This window comes from Pteropus medius, unplaced genomic scaffold (genome assembly GCF_902729225.1).
Source record: "Pteropus medius unplaced genomic scaffold, Ma_sr-lr_union100, whole genome shotgun sequence".
In the NCBI taxonomy this organism is placed as follows: Eukaryota; Metazoa; Chordata; class Mammalia; order Chiroptera; family Pteropodidae; genus Pteropus; species Pteropus medius.
Genome location: NW_024340700.1, coordinates 388,715 through 409,644, shown reverse-complemented (window position 1 = coordinate 409,644; position 20,930 = coordinate 388,715). Strand labels below are relative to the sequence as shown.

Genomic DNA, 20,930 nt, shown 5'->3' with positions numbered 1-20,930 from the left:
TAGGAGCAGTTGGTCTATGATTCTTAGTTTTTGATGGTGTGTAAAGCTTTCATCTTTTTCCATCATATTCTGCGTGGTTTTGAAAATACTTTAATGAGAAATCAAGACTGTCGTGTCTAGGCTGCTAAACAGGTGATATGTAAACCCTTCTCGATGAGATACAAATCATATAAAATGGCCACTCATTTATCTTCAGTACCTAAAGTACTCAACAATAGCAAGTCCAGTGTCTCTGGTTTTTCCGACGAGCTCCTGTCTGAGCCAATTTCAGAATAGTCCGAGACGGTTCCACAGGCATTACCTGTGCCAGACATCCCAGTGCTCTAAGGAAACTCATCATCCTAAAACTGCTCGGGAACCCTTGCTGACCAGGTACTGGGTCATATCGGTATGGAGTCCAGCAAGCTGCTTTCCAAAACAAATCCATGGGCATCATGGTGGGCTAGCTAGTTGAAGAGCAACTGATTATAGGCGGGATTTTCAAATTCATGTTATTTGAGTTAGTTTTGTGTTGTTTAATAATATGGAATCGAAAGGATATCTTTAAGAAGAAAACGTTCCTTTTTGTATGCTGGTGAATTTAAAAAATATTTCAGTTTTCTTTATCGTGCAAATTAAATCTATTTAAATCATAAGCTCTGAAATTCATTTAAAACTTATGCCTATATTGAAAAATTATATCTCTTCCTAATTTAAATTTAATGTGAACTAATTTTTAATTGTTTTTGTATAACCATGGGTAACTTATTTTTTGAACACTGCATGGTAAAAATCAGCAAATAAGTCAGACAAAGCACATTAAAAGAAACGCTGTAGCATATGTGACAGTTATAGAAGAATTGCTGCTGTTTTCACCCTTCACACCAGAATAATTTTTTCAATATTTATCTCCCATGTGTAGAGGGGGAAACATATGGGGCTTTACGTAATCATAAGCATAAACAGGTGGCTACTTAGGTACATTTAATTTTCAGGCAACATCAATACTGAACAACGCCATCAGCACCACATGGCTCCCAAACTCTTTCCACTAACATTCCATTAGCAAAATTAAGATCATTAAAATAGAAGGAGGGATACTCCTCCCTCAGTTGGCCTCAACTACCTTTCAGAGCCATGCATAAACACATTTTTGAAAATGTCTTGGCATTTTGTTGTTTCTTTTGTTCAAGGGAACTTCAACAACTGTGTATAATGCATACCTTGTTAATAACTACAAGCAGAACAATATTTTTATTTAAGAAGTGCTTACGTCTCCCAATAATCTGCTTATTATGGACATAAAATTATGGTGGTTAAATTCTAAGCAATTTATCAAAACATGGGATCAGACAAATTCTTCAAAGCAAACTGGAAATGTTTTCCCAAAGGCATTCCACCTACAGAGGTCACCTGAAGCTCATTTCCATATTCAAACACTCTGGCAAAATCCGTGGAAGTTATTATTGCTAGGAGTTTTTGCTCAATCTGTGTCAGATGATGAATTGTGATTCTACATATTTTGTCTCATCTATTTTGATCTGGTCTGGAATACCTAGTTTGTCCTCTTTGACACTATAAATATTAATTTCTCTGACCTTATAATCATCCTACAATGGCTTAGGAGAATTAATAAAAAAATTAGGAGAAATAACCATTATTTTTTGTTTTTTGCTTTTTTGGTGCATGCCAAATATGAAGTGTTATCTATGTATGTTGTAGGTATTAACTTATTTAATCATCACAATTATTTTATGAGGTAGATGATATAATTTTCTCCATTTTACAGTAAAGGAAATTATAGCTCTGAGAGTTTAAGTTCTCAGGTTTACACAGTGAGGAAAGGGCTGAGGCCTGAATCAAGCCTCGGCTGTCTGAATCAATGATTCACACTTTTACCCCTTACACTTTACAGCTGAGATAGCTGTGTGTCACTGGCCCTGAAAATTCCATTGCCCAAAGTCACCAAGGGCCAGGAATAGTAAATGTGGGGTATTTTGAAGATTTTTCTAACAAAGTCTAGTGGGAGATTTGGTGTGACTAAGGTTTTGTAAGGTTTCTTTCCAGTCCTGATGCCTCTGTGAGTCTTCCCATAACCCAAGGGGCAGTGCTCTGCAGAACAAGTCCAGGGAGTTGTGATCTTACCAAAGTTTATGAGAAGAAGAATTTCTCACATTCTTCCTCCTCATCCTAGGTTTATTACTCATTGTCACTGCTTGGGAGAGAGAAAGCTTTAACATGAACAAGTATGTATAACAACTTTATTAATAATCTATGATTATAATGAAGATTCAGGAATAGATATTGAGCTATATCATTTGATTTTAAGACCTAACATTATTAGTGTAAACTATTTGATAAACATCTCAAATGTGTTAGATATTTCATCGCCACTCCTTCTAAGAAGTTTAAATGTTATTTGAGAAAAAGGTTTTTTACTTTTAATGCAGTAATTGACTGAAAGAGGTAAAAATAAATGGATAGGTTATATTATTTATCCTTTTTGTTTCCAGGTAAAAGTTCTTAAAAACTCTACTGGCTATTATAGACAATTCCAACTTTATTTTAAATGTAGAGACATTAAAACATAGCAATTCTACATCTTCACTTAGTCTCATCTAACATTTAACAAACTTGATCATCATCTTGGATATCTCTTCTCCCTTCCCAAATATTCAATTAAATTACTATGCAAAATTTTCTTATTACGAATGTTGACTTCTTTCATATTCTTTGTTTCTGCTCTTGGAGACTTTTCTATAGAGATTACTGGCATCATTCATTAGTCGATGATGTTCAATAATCCAATAATTGACTCTGAGAAATCTGGAGAATTCTCTCATAGTTTGAACATTATTATTGTGTATTTCAATACTTTGCTCAAGGATTTTGAGTTTTTGCTTTGTTAGGATATTTCATGTACATAATTTTAATCTGAATCTGAATCTGAAGTTCAATAGAGATGCTTGAGCTAGAATTTCTAGTGGAAATGTTGGATTTAGGGTAGTCTTGAAGATAATTTTGCAGGATATGCTGACCTAAGAATTGCCTTGGGAATGTAACACAGTGGTAGAAAAGCCACAAGAAGCATGTGAGATGAGAAATCTATAGAGGCAAGAATAAAATAACAAGGTTTAGAAATTTGATTGCAGAACAAACAGTGCAGTTTAAAAGGAAGAGGCACATACAAAAATAAATGAGACATACTTTGCTTTATTGGCAGAGAGACAAGACACATGATCAGAAATATGCAGCAGTCATTTGTCTCCAAATCTTTACATATCTCAGTGCATTAGAAATTTTGGAATATGCATCACAAATATACGTGTATTTATTTAAAATTGTGAATGTGATTTTGATGTATCTTTACCTATATCTCAAGGGCAAGTTTCTTTATAATAATAATGGATATAAATTCATATTTTGATAAATTTGTGTTAAAGAAATTTCAGCTACTTTTCATTTTTCATTAGATTTGAGTGTCATTTTATCTTAATATATGGCTGAAGAAAAGCTTGAGTGGAAATAGAAATGTCAACTCTGCTATTTTTTGTCATTCTAATGTTTATATTAGTTTTAATTTCAATACATGGTTTGCTTGCAGGAAGTGTTTAAAGTCACTTATCCATTTTTTGTGGGTTACTTTATGTAAAAACTATGATAGCATATTCTAGAACTCTACTTAAATATGACCAGCTAACCTGCAGCACGCTGACAGTACATGAACTGGTATGTGCAGCACTGTCAAAGCCTTCACTTTGTATAGTTCTCAGGGCTCCTCAGAGGCCTTACCTATACCTACAGGCATGTGGCCATCTGACATATGAACAGGTGAGACAAGTGCCCTCGATGTCTGAAAGATCAGCAAAGTTCACCGTCTTATGTCTTCAGATTTTAAAAACTTTGTCTTTCTGCATCCAAAAGCAGGGTAAACACCCACCTCAGACCCATCCCCGTAAGCTAATAAAAATCTGGATAAGCAATATATGATTTGCGATAATAATAAAAGGTTGAAATGAGTAACTCTGTGATGAACTCTTTGAGCTTTAGAGACACAAAAACATACTGTGTTTCTTATGAACTATGTGATGCTAGAGAATTTATGGCATCTCTTCCAACCTTCATGTACCTATCTGTGAAATGTTTGTATTTTATTTCTAGCTACCTCATATTCCTATTTTTATTATTATTATATTTTTCTCTCTTTAATTCCCCCTGCCACTTTCACCTCTGACTCATGGATGTGGCCGTTTCCTTTTAAGAACTGGATCTCCGAAGGCGGGGCATCCCCTCGCATGCGCTTGGGGCGAGCACCCGGGGCCTGGTGCACCGGGGGTTATGGTTCGTGGCTCCACCTGGGGCACGAACCTAGGACTTTCTGTGTGCAAAGCAGATGTGATAACCACTACACTATGGAGCTACCCCCTCATATTGATATTTTTAAAACTAAATTATATCATACATATAAGATATGTATGATATACACATTGTAATTTACAAATATTTTAAGATTTCTAATTTTAATGATATGAGAGGAAGATGAGAATTTGTAGGTAAAGTTCATGCTAAGATTCCTTTTTTCAAAGATAGAGGAAATGTATTTGGTTGCAGCGGGAAAAGCCAGCTAGAGATTAGACTAGGAAAAAAAATTGTGAACTCCTCACAATGATCTTATACTATGTATATTAAATAGTATTGTGATACACAGTTGGAAATTTTAATTTTTAAAATTACTCCTTATTTGGGCGGGAATTAATGAGATAGAAAGAGGAAAAAGTAGAAAAAAATCTGATAAGAAGAAATTCTACACACTGAAACAGGAAATTATTCTTGTTCTTCTCACTGGAGGGTTTAAAAAGGCTGATCCATGCAAAGAGAGGGCCAGCTCGTGAGATGCATATATATATTTTGTGAACTGAAATAAATATGTTTTCATAACCAATGTCTTTGTAAGTCATACGTGTAACAGGAAGGCAGCCTGGTGTGGTGGCAAGCGTGTGAGACTTGGATGTCAGAGGTCTGATTTGAGATTCTAGAGCCAGATTGTGAAAATCACAACCACTTTCATATCCCCTAGTAGTATTTATTTTATTGTCCTTAAAAGCTTATTCTGAGAATAAATGATGTATATATAAAAAATCATTCAAATTTGTAAATTTATAAACAAATTTCATTTGTTGCTATTACTATTAGTTACAATGATTGCTGATCATTAAGAATTAGTTAAAAATATAAACTCCCTAAAAATCTAATATTCAGGAACAATATCTTAAAGATTAAATTCAATTGTTGACTAATTTTCAACAGGTCAGTTTATTGCATTTTCTTATAACTTTTGTTTTTTAAGTGACATGCTTTTTGTGAACAATTTCTCCTAATTTAATAATAATATCCATTTTAATAAGTAGTAATTAAATATGGAAACATAAATCTATTTTTTGTTTTTTAACTTACTTTATGAAGGTTACATATTAGCTTAATGTATAATCACTCAGCTCCTATAATGTATTTTGTTTTTCTTTGGAAGGATAACAAGTCATATTTTCCCCAGTAAAAAAAAAAAAAACTACTATACTCTTCATGAAAACGATAGAGTAAATATTGGTCAAATTTAAACCTGATCAGTCCTTTCACAATAAAGTAAAATACTTTATTGTGGAATTGAAGTTCCTTTATGACATCACATATGTGTGTGTGTGAATATATTTGACATCTATCTACACATATCTATCTATCTATCTATCTATCTATCTATCTAACTATCTATCTATCTATCTATTTATCATCTAGCTAGCTAGCTAGCTATCATCTATCATTTATTATATATATATATAAGCTTGTCTTAGTTTATGTGATATTAACTGGCTATTTATAAGAAGGGAATTTGGATATAGTAGTATATGAAAAAATAAGTTACTCAGATATTTTTTCTGTGCTCTGCCACTTAGTATGCTAAACTGTATACTTAATCATTTTCTAAGGGAAAACACACAGATTTATAGATAGATTTTTCTTGAAATAGAGACACCCAACAAGACAGTTCTGAAGTGCGTGATTAACTTGAAATAATGGTGGCCCTTAGAGTTTCGGGATTTTTTTTTACTTCATAACACTTTAGATTTGTCATTACCTTAGGTGAACTCAATTCCCCAGGAAAGAACATGCTGAATTAATTTTCTGCGACTTACATCATCAATACAGCTAGGATAGGAAAAAAAAAGTCTTTACCATTTATGAGATTCTGGGCAGCTATTTTTTTAAACTTATGTCACAAAAACTGATGAATTTGCTATACCCTGACAGTGATTATGGACTCTTAGAAATAAATCTTTACACAGATAAATGAGAGTAAACGTGTGTGTGCATGAAGGTGTGTGCGCACATGCGCGTGCACACACACAAATTTATTTACTTTGAAGAGTTCAAGAATACTATTTTATTGGATTTTCTCTGATACAAGATGTAATGAAATAAGGTCTTTCAAAATAAATATTTCTTTGCTTTGCTGTCTTAAGTATACTGTAATGCAATGGATGAACACTATTCAATTTCTAAAGGTTTTCAGGACAGATTGCACATGTTACCTTACTCATTCCTTGCCAGGATTTCATCGCCTACATTTTTTCAGGAATTTTATAGCTAAAAATAACCAAAAAATCTTATATTTTTCATTTGAGCAAAAATCTGTTACAAAAATAACTAACCATAAGTCTTTGTACAGTAAAGTAAAATATACCTAATAAGCATTATAACTTGGTTAATAATGTTTGATATATAGATAAATTTGGTTGAAATATATATGTTTAGTAAACTAATAAATGACTTTTCTAAGCTATATCATTCTAGTAAGATTTTTTTAAAATATACTGTCTTTTAAGTACATGGTAGTATATAATATTATCATTAATTTGGGGTTAAGAAAGCAATTCTATAATTTTTCTTAATTCTTGTTTTCTCTGGAATTTATTAAAACTTATCCAACAAATAAATTTCTGAAAGTGCTACAAAGCAGATGTGCCCATAAAATAAAAGGAAAATAATTCAAAGAGAACTGAACTTAAACACTTAAGCATACAAGCAGAAAAAGATATATCATAGATAGTAAAAATTCATTGTATTATTGACTATTTCAATGGCATTAGAGGAAAAAAATTAATTAGTGAAAATGATAAGATTAGAGAAGTAATGAGAAGAAAGAATGATATGCAATCAAGAGTTTTCAGTTTAGAAATACCTAACCTGGCATTTTCCAAGGAGAGTTATGTGGAGCACTAAAATATCATGGTGTATTATGTTGTGATTTATTAATGGATGTTTTCCCAAGAGTACTTTAATCAAAGAAATTTAAAAATTTTTGCATGTTATAGTCCCTTTGTATGAGTCATAGTATATCTAAAATTTCTGAGAAATCTTAAATTAATTGGAAATATGTAGATATTTTTCATTAGGGTAAAATGTACATAACATAAAATTTACCATATTTAAGTATACAAATCCGTGTTTCTAAGTACAGATATAATGTTGTACAACCAGCACTACTATCTAATTCTACATATAATGTTTTGCAATTATTAATTTATCCATGAAACAGTTCCCTTCTGTAATATCTTTTAATTTTGATATGTCCAGAGATTATATTTATAGAAACATGATCTAATCCAATCCTCTCATTTAAAAAATAAAAATAAAAAATGTGATCTTAAGAGAATCAATGCCCCGTTCAAGATCACACAGTGTCTCATACAGAGTTCCCATTTTCAAGAACAGTGCCTTTTCTCTTTCAAGGTATTATTTTTCCTGTCTCTACTTATGTTGCCTAGGTCTGATGATCTAGTAATCTACAGACGATACATTAATATTTTGCCTAGAAAAATGCAGAATTAAAATAAGTATTTCTCAAGATCCATTCATGTCACAAATGTCAGTATTTCATCTTTTCTTATGGCTGAGTAGTATTCCATTATATATGAAAATATTATGCTAAGCAAAATAAGTCAGATCAAAAAAATCAAGAACCATATGATTTCACTCATATGTGGGGTATAAAACAAAGCAACAAGCAAATAAAACAAACAAAAACTCATAGACAATAGTATGGTGATTACCAGAGGGAAAAACAGGTGGCGGGGAGGTAGAAAAGGGTAGAGTATTAAATATATTAACTTTGGGTGGTGAACAAACAATAAATCTACAGATGGTGTATTATAGAATTGTACACTTGAAACCTATATAATTGTATTAACCAATGTCACCCCAATAAATTTAATTTAAAAAAACAAGTATTTCTGGTCTTTAAAAAGGTGCATTATTTTCAAAAGCGACATCGTACTTGTCTTATAACCCCCTCATTGTGATTTTAGTTTGAGAACTTTGATTGTAAGAACTCTCTGTAATTTACACACTTCTGTTCTTAGGTCTTTTCAAGATTGTGGCTGATAAAACTCCATACCTTACCATGGAAGAAATTACAAGGACCACCCACATTGGATCAAGTAGACTGGGGCATCCTTGCTTCTATCATCAGAAGGATATAAAAGTAGAGAATCTCGTTGTAAAGCAGGGTGAGCAAATCATGCTCAACTCAGTTGAAGAGATAGATGGAGAAATATTGGTGAACTGTGGAGTGGTAAGGAATCATCAAAACCACTCATTTACTTTGCCTTTGTCACAAGAAGGAGAATTCTATGAGTGTGAAGATGAACATATTTATACCCTAAAGGAGATCGTCGAATGGAAGATCCCCAAGAACCGAACACGAACTGTGAAACTTACAGATTTTTCAAACAAGTGGGATTTAAAGAATCCCTTCCCTAAAGGCTTTTATGGTGCCCTGATTCTCAAGCCTGTTTATGAAATTCAAGGTGTGATGAAATGTAAGTATCCACTAAGAATAATACTGTATGAGCAGGAGCATTGTGGGATTTGGGAGGGAAGACTTTAGAGTTTAAAGAATGGTATTCTGTCCTCCATTTGCCCATTAAGCTCTCTGAGAGTTAGAGTCTCCTCTATAAATAAGCAAAGCACATATTTTTTGCAAAGATCAAATTGAATAATGTATATAAACATATAAAGTAAATTATGTGGTACTATCCAAGTGCAAGGTGCTGTAACTGTCTCATAAAGACAGGTTAAAACACTCATTTTATCACTGCTAGTTAAACATGGTCAGAAAAGAGCTACTTTTTAAAATAGTGTGTTTGGTTAGAAAGAGGCTTTCTTGTATGGAGATGGTCAACAAATAGGTTAAAATGCAGTTTTCTTAATGTGTCCCTTACTTCTATTTTTGTGACAACCTTTTTTTTTGGCCATCATCATTGGTCATACATCTCCATTAGCTGGAAGTCCCTCTGCCTTAAGAGAAATGGTGTGACAAATTGATTCTCATGTCAGTGTATTTAAATATGTATTCTTCAGAGGATTATGTATTTTAAAGTAAGAATAGCTGGAGAGAACATTGTTACCACAAAGGAATTAATATCTTAAATTTTCAAGATTAGGCACATAATCAGGGCAAGTTTGGAGAAAAGAGTTCTGAATCTGCAGTCAAAAGTCCTGGATTTTAACTCTGGATTGATAACAATAGGTTGTAGCTTTGAGTGAGTCCATATAAAGGGGATGATGATATCCATTTTGGCTGCCTCTTGGAGTTGTTTTGAGAATGAAATAAGGTTCATTTTGGCACTTTATGTAATACACTTGAGAACACAAAGCAGTATATAAAAATATTTGTATTCCTCTCTCAAATTTTATATATCTCTACTCTCATTAATATCGTTGGTCACTTATACAAGCAAGAAAAAATTGACATGAACCTTTCAGTATGTTTTAGAACTACATATTAAATTTTGTTACATACAAATATTTAACCAGGAATTGATTAACTAACATTTGAACTAAAGGTATAGGTAAAGAATCCCACTCAAGTAGTGATTTTTTTAATACTACAAAAAATTGATGCCATGGCATAATTATTTTTAATATGACAAAAATTGAGGTCACAGACAATTGTATTCCTCACATTAGTGTTTTGTTAGCTATTCCAAAATGTGCAATCAAAATTAAAAAATCAAAATTAAGTTTTCCTCAGTTTTCATAAATAATAGATAACATTTTACCATTTTAAAGTTTGTTAATTTTCTAAAACCATTGGGATTTCCTGTCATACAGCTGCAAATGAAGGCCAGCCAGCCCAGAACCTAAGTCTATGAACGAGGTGGTTTCAACATTTAATGAATTTAGATTAGGAATCAAGAAAGGCTTCTCTGAGAAATGGCATTTAAACTAAGACTTGAAGAGTGGATGAATAGGCAAGGGAGGAGGGGAGGACTTTGGAGGAAGTGCTAGCAGCTTGTGGTAAAGCAGATAAGCAAGAGATTGGAGCTGCAGTGCACATGGTATGAAGAAAGAGAAGAGAAGGCAGGTTGAGACGATGCCGAATCATGTAATAAGAAAGGTGGAATTAGTCATGGAAGATCTTAAGATATATGTTATGGGGTTAACATTTGTTTAAAGGGCAAATTGTGTTTTTTTCAGCTGAGAGGAACAGGGTCAGAGGCGTATTGAGAGGCAGAGTACTGAAAGATTAATACAATAGTGTTTTCAAAGGTACAGAAAAGACATTTCAAAGGTACAGAAAAGACAGAAAAAGACATTGGTTTTAACAGATATTAAAAAGGTACAACCAGCAGGATTTGGAGGTCTATTGGAAGAGATAAAAAGTTAACCCAACTCCAAGGCTCCTGGCTTGATCTACTGCCTGAATGGTGGTGCAGTTTATTAAATATAAACATTTACAGAAGAGCAGGGGATTTTAAGAGAATTGCTTAGGTGGACTTAAATATGGTTTCCTGCTAACCAAGATCCCTGAAGAAAGCCTTTAGTTGAGACAAAATCTTTCCCAAAATGTTACAGTCCAATTTTCCTTTAATAATATTAAAATTGAATTTTGGTTTTAATTATTTTGTATCTTTAATTTCTTAGAGATTATTTTAAACATTAGTTGTTATTGTATAGCAATTTGGAGACAGATGCTCTATGAGACTGTTCTGTATGTGCACTGAGTGCAAAACATTCCCTGGAAACAGAGGATGAGTATTCAACATATATTGTCTAATTCTTCAAAACTTTGTTGTTGTAAGCATTTTTCTTCTAAAGTGTAGACTATTTCATTTTATATTAATTTTGATCTTGTTTTACATTATTCTTTCTTAAATTGAAGATTCAAACTGCCTTAAAGTCAAGGTCATGTTACTAAGTTGCTTTCCAATGGCCTTGAGGGTCAGGCATAGTTCAAACCCTTCTTGGCAGGAGTCCTTTCTTTCTAAAATGACAGGAAAAAAGAATAGATCTGAGCCAGGGATATAAAGTTTTGGAGAAACTTTAGGGGGGAAAGTAAGATAAAGAATATTGAGAATTATAGGAAGTTTTGAAATATTAAATTGCTGAAAAGAGAACACAGCAAGTAAATAGAGAAAAGAGGGAATAAAAGGTGTTCTACACCTAGAGCTGTTTTTCAGTATGGTATTAATGAGAAAACTTAGGCTCTATAAACTAGAAAAGCAGCAAAAAGTATTTACATGAAATATTTGTTCCTGGAAATTCTTGGTCATAATCCTCATCATAGGCCTAAAACCCCTCTAACTCTCACATATATTTAATAACTTTTTAAAAATTATGTCTTTTTAGAAAAAGTTAGAAATAATTGTTCAAGACCTCTAAGTACTGGTCTCAAAAGTCATAGACAAATCTATTCGTGCCTTTCACAGGAAGACAAAATTCATATTAGTGTAGTGAATGAAATGCATATTATTTGCAAATGAATAATTGAATCAGCTATTTAAAGTTGCTTCAAAAAGCCAGAAGTCTTTATTGTTAAAACTTTTAATGATGTTAAGTTTTGAAATATAGATTGATAATTATTTCTTCCCTAACTAAAATTTTAAGAGTTGGAAAGCCACATCTCTTTTTAGGAGAAAAACTCAGTGCCTTCCAAATTTTGGGGGTACAGTTATTTCTCAGGTATATGACATACTAATTCTCTTACAAGCAGAAAGCTGAAATCATACAAGCAGAAAGGTGATATCTGAAAGGCAGTGTATGAATATTATATAATAGGTGATAAATGGTTAGCAGAAAAAGCACATTGATCTTTTAGTATTCTGAAAGACTATCTATTTTTCTCATTTTATTTTTAAAAATCCAATTTTTATCAAAGTCAAAAAAGTCAAATAGTGGTAAAAATACTTATAACAAAGTTATCAGCAAACACAGTACCCTCGATAATTCCCCAAATCCCCAAATTTCCCCCACATTCTGCTATTCTAATGTAACTTCTTTAAATATTCTTTCCTTGCTTTCTTGTGTTTGCATTTGCATTTCCAAATACAGGGATTTTGCTATTTTTCAAGTCATCGACTTCAGACAGTAACTATCTACTCCACATTTGACGATGAAGATTTAATTCTCTTACATTTCTACTTTCCCTCCTCTTTCACATTCTCTCATTATATGATAAGATATAGTTAAGCATTTGTATTTTTTTTTATTGTGACAATTTACTACTGAATCAAGTGTTGTATAATGACTATAATTTTATTCCTGCATAACTCTGTTTTTCTGTAACGATGACCTTATTGTTTCATGCTTGGTTTTTTTCAGTCCTCTCCTAGGTCTTGAATGATTCTCCAACAACTCTATTTTTAAAAAGCTAAATGCAATTTTCCACAGAGACCAAACTGTGAAGAGATCTACCTTTTCTACATTTTTTCTCTTGCAAGTATTCCTCCTGGAACCCTCCATCCTCACGCTCCAAGTTGAATTTGTTGCTCTTTAGACCTACTGCATAGGTGATTGTCTTAGCCAGCTCAGGCTACTATAACAAAGATACCATAACTGGGCAGCTATAAACAACAGAAATTTGTTTCTCATGTTTCTGGAGGATGGAAAGCTGAGAGTAGGGTGTCAGCAAAGTTGAGTTTGGTGAGCAACCTCTTCCTGGTTGCAGACTCCTGACTTCTCATTGTATCTTCACATGGTAAAGAACGGACAGGGGAAGCAAGCTCTCTCATAATTCTTATGAAGTCATTAATCCCATTTATGAAGACTCTACTCTTATGACTTCATCTAATTTCAATCACCTCCCAAAGGCCCCACCTCCAAATGCCATCATATTAGGGGATAGGGTGTTAAAATATGAATATTAGGGGAACAGAAACGTTTAGTCCATAACAGTGCTGTCCTGGGACTTCCATTTACAATCGTCCTAGTGGTTCCCCTTTGGCTTGCTTTTGTGTTTACTAGCAATTTCTGAAATCAAATAATTCCTTTCTTGATTTTCTTCTGGTTTTGAGGAGCCCATCTCCTAGTCATTTCCTGAGAAAGGGGCAGAGGATATTAATCACAGGACCTGCGTATTTGAGAAATCTTTATTCTACACTCACATAAGATTCAAAGTTTGTCTACATATAGAATTCCAAGCTGAAAATAATTTCTTCTCAGAATTTTGAAAGCTTTGTTCACTCATTGTCTAGCTTCCAATTGCCTTTGAGAGATTATTTCATGGCATTCTGAAGTTTCACAGCAATGTGCTTTGTGGTAGGTCTGTTATTTTGTTGTGATGGCAAGTTTCAAAACAGAAATTTAAGTCCTTCATTTCTGGGATAATTTATTTGATAATTTCCTTTTAACCATTTTTTTCCTCTTCTTTCTTTATATAACTTCTAATCTCATGTTGAAGCTTCCATACTGACCTAGAACTCTTTTCTATTTTATGTCTCCTTATCTTTTCTTTATCTTCAGGAAAAATTCCTTAACTACATTTCCAACCGTTTTAATGAATTTTTAATTTTAGCTATTATATTTTTAATGTCTAAGAGTTATTTCTTACATAATTTTAAAATGTTACCATGTTCTTATTTTAAGACTGCAATATCTTATTTCTCTGAGAACATTTTACAGTTTCTTAAAGTTTTTTACTGCTCTTTGCATTTTATCTGCTTCTCTGGGGCTTTTTAAAAAAAAGTTTTGGTCCGTCATTCTTGTTAAATATTTTTCTCAAACCCTGGTTATTGTTTGCCATTTATTTATACTTACATGTGAGATGCTTTTTTTTTTTTTAAATTAACAAGTGAGGCACTATTTATACACAAGTTTTTTGTTTATGAATTCCAGGTTTCATTTTGCCAGTTTTTTCATTGGCACCTTTGCCCACATTCAGATTCTGTGAGTCTTTCCTTTAAGACTTACTCAGTTTGATCTGAGGAATCTTGATGTCTTTTGGGGGTTATGAAACTGCTTTAGCTGAGCGAAGAAGTTGTTGAGAGTTTCACTATTAGACTTACCCAGAGTTAGACTTACTTCCTTTGCTTTCAGTGCCATGCTTTTCCCCTGTTTGCCTATGCCCGGTTTCCAGATTCTGGGACCTTGTATCTACTGTTTTGTGCAGAGACAGAGGTGGAAGGGATGGTCATTTATCTTCCCCAGATTAGAGTTGGAAATCTGGGTTTAACCACTCTTCAGCATTCAAATAATTTTCTTCTTTTTGCCCCCTAGCTTCTCTTTCACCTTCAGAGGAGTCAGTCATATGTCTTCAATTTGTAAGCCTTTGAGGGGTTCCGTGGAGGCAAAAATGCTGACTTTCCATTAGACTCCTTAGGCACATAGGCTTTCCTTGTTCTATTTTGCCAAATCATTTACCATTCTTTCATGTGAGTTCTGTCTTTATTTAGTTTAAGGATGTGGGTATCCTATACATCCATTAAACTTTTTCCTCTCTTTTCTTTTCTTTTTTACATTTGTGGTAAATTTGAGGGAAGAAAGGGTTAGAAATCAACATATTTCACCCATAAACTTCACTATTTACTTAAATTAGTCCTCACCCAGAGTTTATCCTGAACCCAATATAATCCTAAAAGGATTGGTTGTCAATATTGCTAAATAATAAATGTAACTTACAAACTTAATAATTTTAATAAAACAATTTTCAGTAATTTATACAAATATCATAGTCAATTTCTTATGTATTTATGTTTATCTTCTCAATGCTTGAGATAAAGTAAATGTTAAATATCAAAAAAAGCAACTAAAATAATTGTTTCTGTACATAAATATTGCCCAGTGCAAAGTTTCTATTTAGGTAACAAGTGGATTTCCTCACTTACCATATCCAGATTTGATTTATTACAATGACATATTTATGAATTAATAGCTAAGGAGAATATTTATTCACTTCGTGGCACAAAAGTTGATATCATTTATATTCATATAACAGGCTCAATTTTTATTAGTGATGCTTTTCCTAATGTGTCTATGAAAATACTGTGATTTAACATGATGATTAGAACTAGTGGATGCTCCAGTCAGCTTCCATTTCACATTCTTTCTTTAGGCAGCAATAGAAATAGAAATATCAAACAGCAAGCAGAGGAAAGGATATTTTTTATTATGGATTTATTTATTCTTATACTATCAACTATTAATGTTTTATCAGTCAGCATTTTCCAGAGAAACAGTATGTATAATATTATATGTAGTTCATATTATAAATACATAATTATTAATTAATGTATTTATTTATTACTTATTGACTTAAGGACTTGGCTCATGTAGTTATGGGGACGAATAAGTTTTACATCTGTAGGAGAGGCTGACAGCCTGGAAACTCGGGTTGGAGTTGATGCTGCAGTTTGAGGCAGAATTTCTTCTTCTCTGGGAAACTTCCAGTTGTTGCTCATAAGGCCTTCAACTGATTGGATGAGCCTCAACCGCATTATTGAGGGTAATGTCCTTCACTTAAACTCAACTAGTTTAGATGTTAGCCACAGTTACAAAAGTAACTGGATACTATAGCCCAGTTAAGTTGACACATAAAACTAACCATTACAAACATCAATGGAGAAAACATCTTGAAGTGTCTCATCCAGTATAAGAAATGGCTATTCATTTTTCTTAGCTTTTATAAACTGAATGAAAATGGAAAAAACAGAACAGTGTTACAAATAAACCAATATAGAAATCCATTATATTCTTTTTAAATGACTCTTGATTTCTCGATGAGGATCATGATGGGTTTTTTTCTGCTACAAATGTTAGAGAGCAATCCAAAAGGCACTTTTTCTATTTATAAATACAAACAGCAGTGGAACGGAGCACCATCTAACAAAATGGAGATTTACAGTACAGCATTTAAGTTGAAATAAAGCTAAATAAATAGAAAAAAATAATTTGAAGAATATTCATAAAGAAAATTGAGACCAAATGATGAACTATAAAGCATATTTTAATGTAAAAGTCTAAAATAAAGCAGAGCTCAGAAATTATTACTGTATCTAATAATCACCATGAAGAGTATAATGTGATGCAAAAATGTGAAACAACAATTCACTGGGTAATTGAGAGCTAGAGATGAAATTCATGAAAGCAGTTTTGAAAAAAAGAAGTACAATTTTGGAAAGTAAATGGCAAATCAAAGAGAAAATGAAAATTTCTGACAAATATGTGAATTACTATTATCGTTAAATAATAATATAAGAGGAACTAGAAACAGAAAAACTGCAGGGCCATAATTTACTTGTTTATAAAAAAATATGTAGAAACAATCACCTTGCCTTTAACACTCAATAAGTTTGCCTTAGTAGATTTCTAACCTTGTCCTACTAATTTAGTTCCAATAACAAAGGATAGGTCCTCATATACTGAGTTGAGACAGAGTATTCAAGAATTAAATATTAACTCTCCAAAGAAACAAATATTGCCCAATGTTACCCAATCTTAAATGTAAATCTAATTTTCTCTTTAAAGATAATGTTTAGTGGAGTTCCCAAAATTCACAGGTAACTCAAAGAGTTGTTACAGTGGGAAATGTAGAAAAGCACCATATTATGATTAACATTAGCCCTAACTGTAATGGGACTTTCCCTGAAAGAATAAGCAGAAAGACAAGGTTTAGTGAAATGACTCAGCAGCATAAAGAGGAAACCAGTACAACCTTTTTAGAAAAAAAGAAATGGACTTTTTTTTTTTTTTTTGAAAGAGCTCCCTTTGGATAACCACAAAGCATACCCAATTAACAACAATCCATGTTTGCCAAGAAAGAAAATTTGGGAAGTCTAAACTAAGGTTTAATGAATGAATATACATTATAGTTACTTCGATTTAGTTTAAAGCTGGAAAATTTGTAATAAATCCCTTCAGAAATGTCTCTGGTGCTCTAAGTTGCTGCTTTATTATTGCTTTGTCATTTTGAAGTCAAGATAAATTTGGGGGGAAATTTCCTAATTTATCTGACTCTATATAGCTCTTTTTTGGGGGGGAGTGGTGGTGGAGGGAGGATTACATTTTTCCAACTGTAAGATAACAAATGCTTGTTTAAAGTATATGTAATACACATATAAGACTAGAATTATATATATGAATTGTAAGCAATGGCAATCTAAAGATTATAAAATGATAAAAGATAGTAAATCTTTTATCTTGTTTTTGCTCCCCTCTTATATTTTTACATATTTTTATGAATATGTAGCTTATTGTTTTATAAGAAAAACAAAACAAAAAATGTTTATTTCTTTACCTTTCTTTTGGACAAATACTTATATATAATAAAATTTGTCATAAAACTTAGTTAAGCTCATTCTTGTTTAAAAACTTAGGATGTTAATTTCCAAATTATCTGTAATTTTAAACAAATATAAGTTTTTATTTTAACTTTTGCCTATGGAGAACTTAAAATATGCAAAAGTGAAGAGAATAGTATAACAAACCAAATAGGGTTTTATTTTAATGTATTAACAGACATAAGAGCAAAATATGTAAAATCTATAGTTGATACAAAATAGTTAGGCAGATAGAGTTGTCAGTACACTGGGTGTCTATGGGCTTCACGGCAGTTAGAAGAGAAAGGCAAATGTTCTGATTTCAGCCTCTCTCCCAATCATGCTGTCAAGTTAACTTGCCAAATTCCTAATTTAATTTGCTCATGCTTAATCTCAAATATTTTTATTTCCTTTGTCTGGAATTCAAGGGATTAATTCATCTTCATAGTCTTACTTTCCATGGGTCTTCTGTCCAGACCTTGTGTTCTAGGTTAAAATCACGAGGCTGAATTATATGTTAGTCACTGACTATACTCTGTTTTTTATGCTTCCTTATCTTTGATCATGGAGTTCTTACCATCTGTGATATTCTCTTTCTTATTCTATCTTGGCTTGTAATTTCTCCCCATCCTTAAAGACTCATGTTGTGGCCACATCTTTCATAATATCTATCTTTATCTCCATCCTCAAACTAGATGTGTTATTTCTTTCACTCTTTTTCTGGTTACTGTGGCTTTAATTGAGGCTTTTATATGATTCCTTTTTCTCTTCTCTCTTAGCATATCAATTATATTTAAAATTTTTTTTGTGGTTGCTGTAGAGTTTGCATTTGTAATCCAAGTACACTTTCAAATAATACTATACCACTTCATGGGTAGTGCAGGTACCTTAAAACAAAGTATTCCCAATTCCTCTCTCCTATCCTTATAACATTACTGTCATTTATTTCATTATTCATGAGATATAATCATACAATATATAGATGCTATTATTATTTTTTTAAAACTTATCAGTTATGTCAATTAAGAATAGGAAAAATAAAATATTTTATTTTGCCTTCATTTATTTCATCTCTAACACTTATCTCTTTATGTAGACCTGAGTTTATAAACTATATCATTTTTCTTTTCTCGGAAAAACTTCTTTAACATTTCCTGCAAGGCAGGTCTACCGGTGAGAAATTCAATTTTTGTTTATCTGAGAAAATCTTTATTTCTCCTTCATTTTTGTAGGGAAGGTAAATTTGTACTTTTACCCTATTAGGATTTTTATGCTGGGCCTGAGAATTAAACTGACGTTAGACAGATTAAAAGGAGAATTAAAAGGAGAAAAGCTTACAAATCTATATAAATTTTACTTGACAGGTTTATGTAAATTTTATTTGGCAGGGGAGCCCTTATAAGGAAATAAAGACCCAAAGAAATGGTGAAACCTACATGCTTTTATATTGTGTTGAACGAAGAGAGGAAGTGTGGAAAAGTAACTAAACTATGTGGGGGTGTAAAAGGAAGATAACAATTTTTCATAACAAGATCTGTTTGTACAGAATTCTCTTGGCTTTGACACCTTATAGAAGAATGTTTCTTTTCTCCTGGTAGGGGGAGGGCATCTTTCACCTGGGAATTTTTATCTCCTGCTTGCAGAAGAAAGAGGGAAATTAGAATGCCCTTCTTGCATCTGCTATTTTTCAAGGACCTTTAGCTCAAAATAAATCCTTATACCAAAGTGGTATATTTTGGGGTGGCATATTTTACCATTCTTGACTTCTGTAGGATAATTTCACTGGATGCAGAATTCTAGGTTGGTAGGTTTTTTCTTTCAATACTTTAAATACAGTACTTGCTGTCTCTGTTTTCATGGTTTCTGAGGAGTCGTCTAGTGTAATTCTTATTCTTCCTTTATAGGTAAGATGATTTTTGTTTTCTGGCATCTTCAACTTTTCTCTTTCTTTGATTTTCTATAGTTTGAATATTATATGTTTGAGTGTTGATTTTTTGGTGTTTATCCTGCTTATTATTCTCTAAGTTTCATTAATTTTGAAAAATTCTGAGCTGTCGTTAATTTAAATATTGCTTCTATTTTTTTTCTCTCTTCTTTTCCTTTGGGCAGTCCCATGGTGTATGTATTATACCTTATATATTATCCGTATATATTATCCCACAGGTCTTGGATATTCTGTTCTATTTTTTTCTTTTCATTCTTTTTTCTTATGCTTTTCAGTTTGGAAGTCTCTATATTATCTTCAAGCTCACTTATTTTTTTCCTTAGACATGTCCAGTCTACTGATGAACCCATTAGAGTCATTCTTCATTTCTGTTACAATGTTTTTAATTTCTAGCATTTTCTTTTGATTATTTTTTAGAATTTCCACCTATCTACTTATATTGCCCATCTTTTCTTCTATTTTATTCCATTAGAGTCCTTAGGATTTTAAACATATTTTAAATTATCACTCATAAGTTCAAAATCCCTGCCATATCTGAGTCTGGTTTTGATACTTGCTTTGTCTCTGCAGACTATGCTGTTCACCTTTTAACATACCTTGTAAGTTTTGGTCGAGAGCTAGACATGATGTATCAGGAAAAAGAACCAAAGTAAATAAAACTTTAATGTAGGTTTTATGTTTTTCTGGCTAGAAGTTAGGCTGTGTTTACTATTAGCTAGAAGTTTCAGAAGTTAAATTTTATGTAGTGCTCTTGTTTCTTGAATCCCCTATTATTTTTCCCTAGAGACTCTTTCTTAAAAAGAGTCATAAATACCATCTTTTTCATTGTCATCTCCTGTTATTGTATAAAAGATCTGTTGATATAGTAGGTAAGGTATGGGGACAAGGTAGCATTCTATAATCCTATGATTAGATCTCAGTCTTTTAGTGAACCCCATGCCCCTGGGTTTGAACTTCGCAAGTGCTTCTCAGCTTTCCTCCCCCATGCTACTTTAGTGAGACAGAATGGCTAGCAGGGGCTGGAGTTGGGTAATTCCCTTCCCTCATGTCAGTTAGACTCTTGTAAAAACTCAAGTTGGTTAGAATGTGGTAAATTAATTTTCCTTGAGTGCAGGCCTTTTACAAGAAGAACTTAATGTTCTGGGTATATTTCAAAATGGTTACTTTTCCCCTCTCCCTGCCAAACGCATGAGGGAATTTTTCTCTAATCCTTATCCTGAGAACATGCTGGAGCTTCTGGAAGTAAATTTAGGAAAGCAAGATGGGGGGATCTCCCTAAGCCTGGCCATCCAGAAGTTTTATCTCTCAAACTCCTGCCGGGAACTTAGTCTCCAGTAACTAGTCAATTACTCTTAAAGTGTTCTTACCAGTTGCTGGCTCCAGCAGTGGTTTCTGCTCCCCATAAGCTGTAACTCTTT

The 20,930-nt window shown here is 32.6% G+C and overlaps 1 protein-coding gene across 1 annotated transcript in view; it reads left to right on the top strand.

Annotated features, from left to right (window-relative positions):
* The window catches only part of THEMIS (thymocyte selection associated), a 162,702-nt gene that overhangs the window by 58,707 nt on the left and 83,065 nt on the right, over positions 1–20,930 (top strand). The window contains exon 3 of the mRNA XM_039881075.1: positions 8,394–8,852. Coding sequence (XP_039737009.1) covers positions 8,394–8,852 — 459 coding nt within the window. The remainder of the gene's footprint in view (positions 1–8,393; positions 8,853–20,930) is intronic.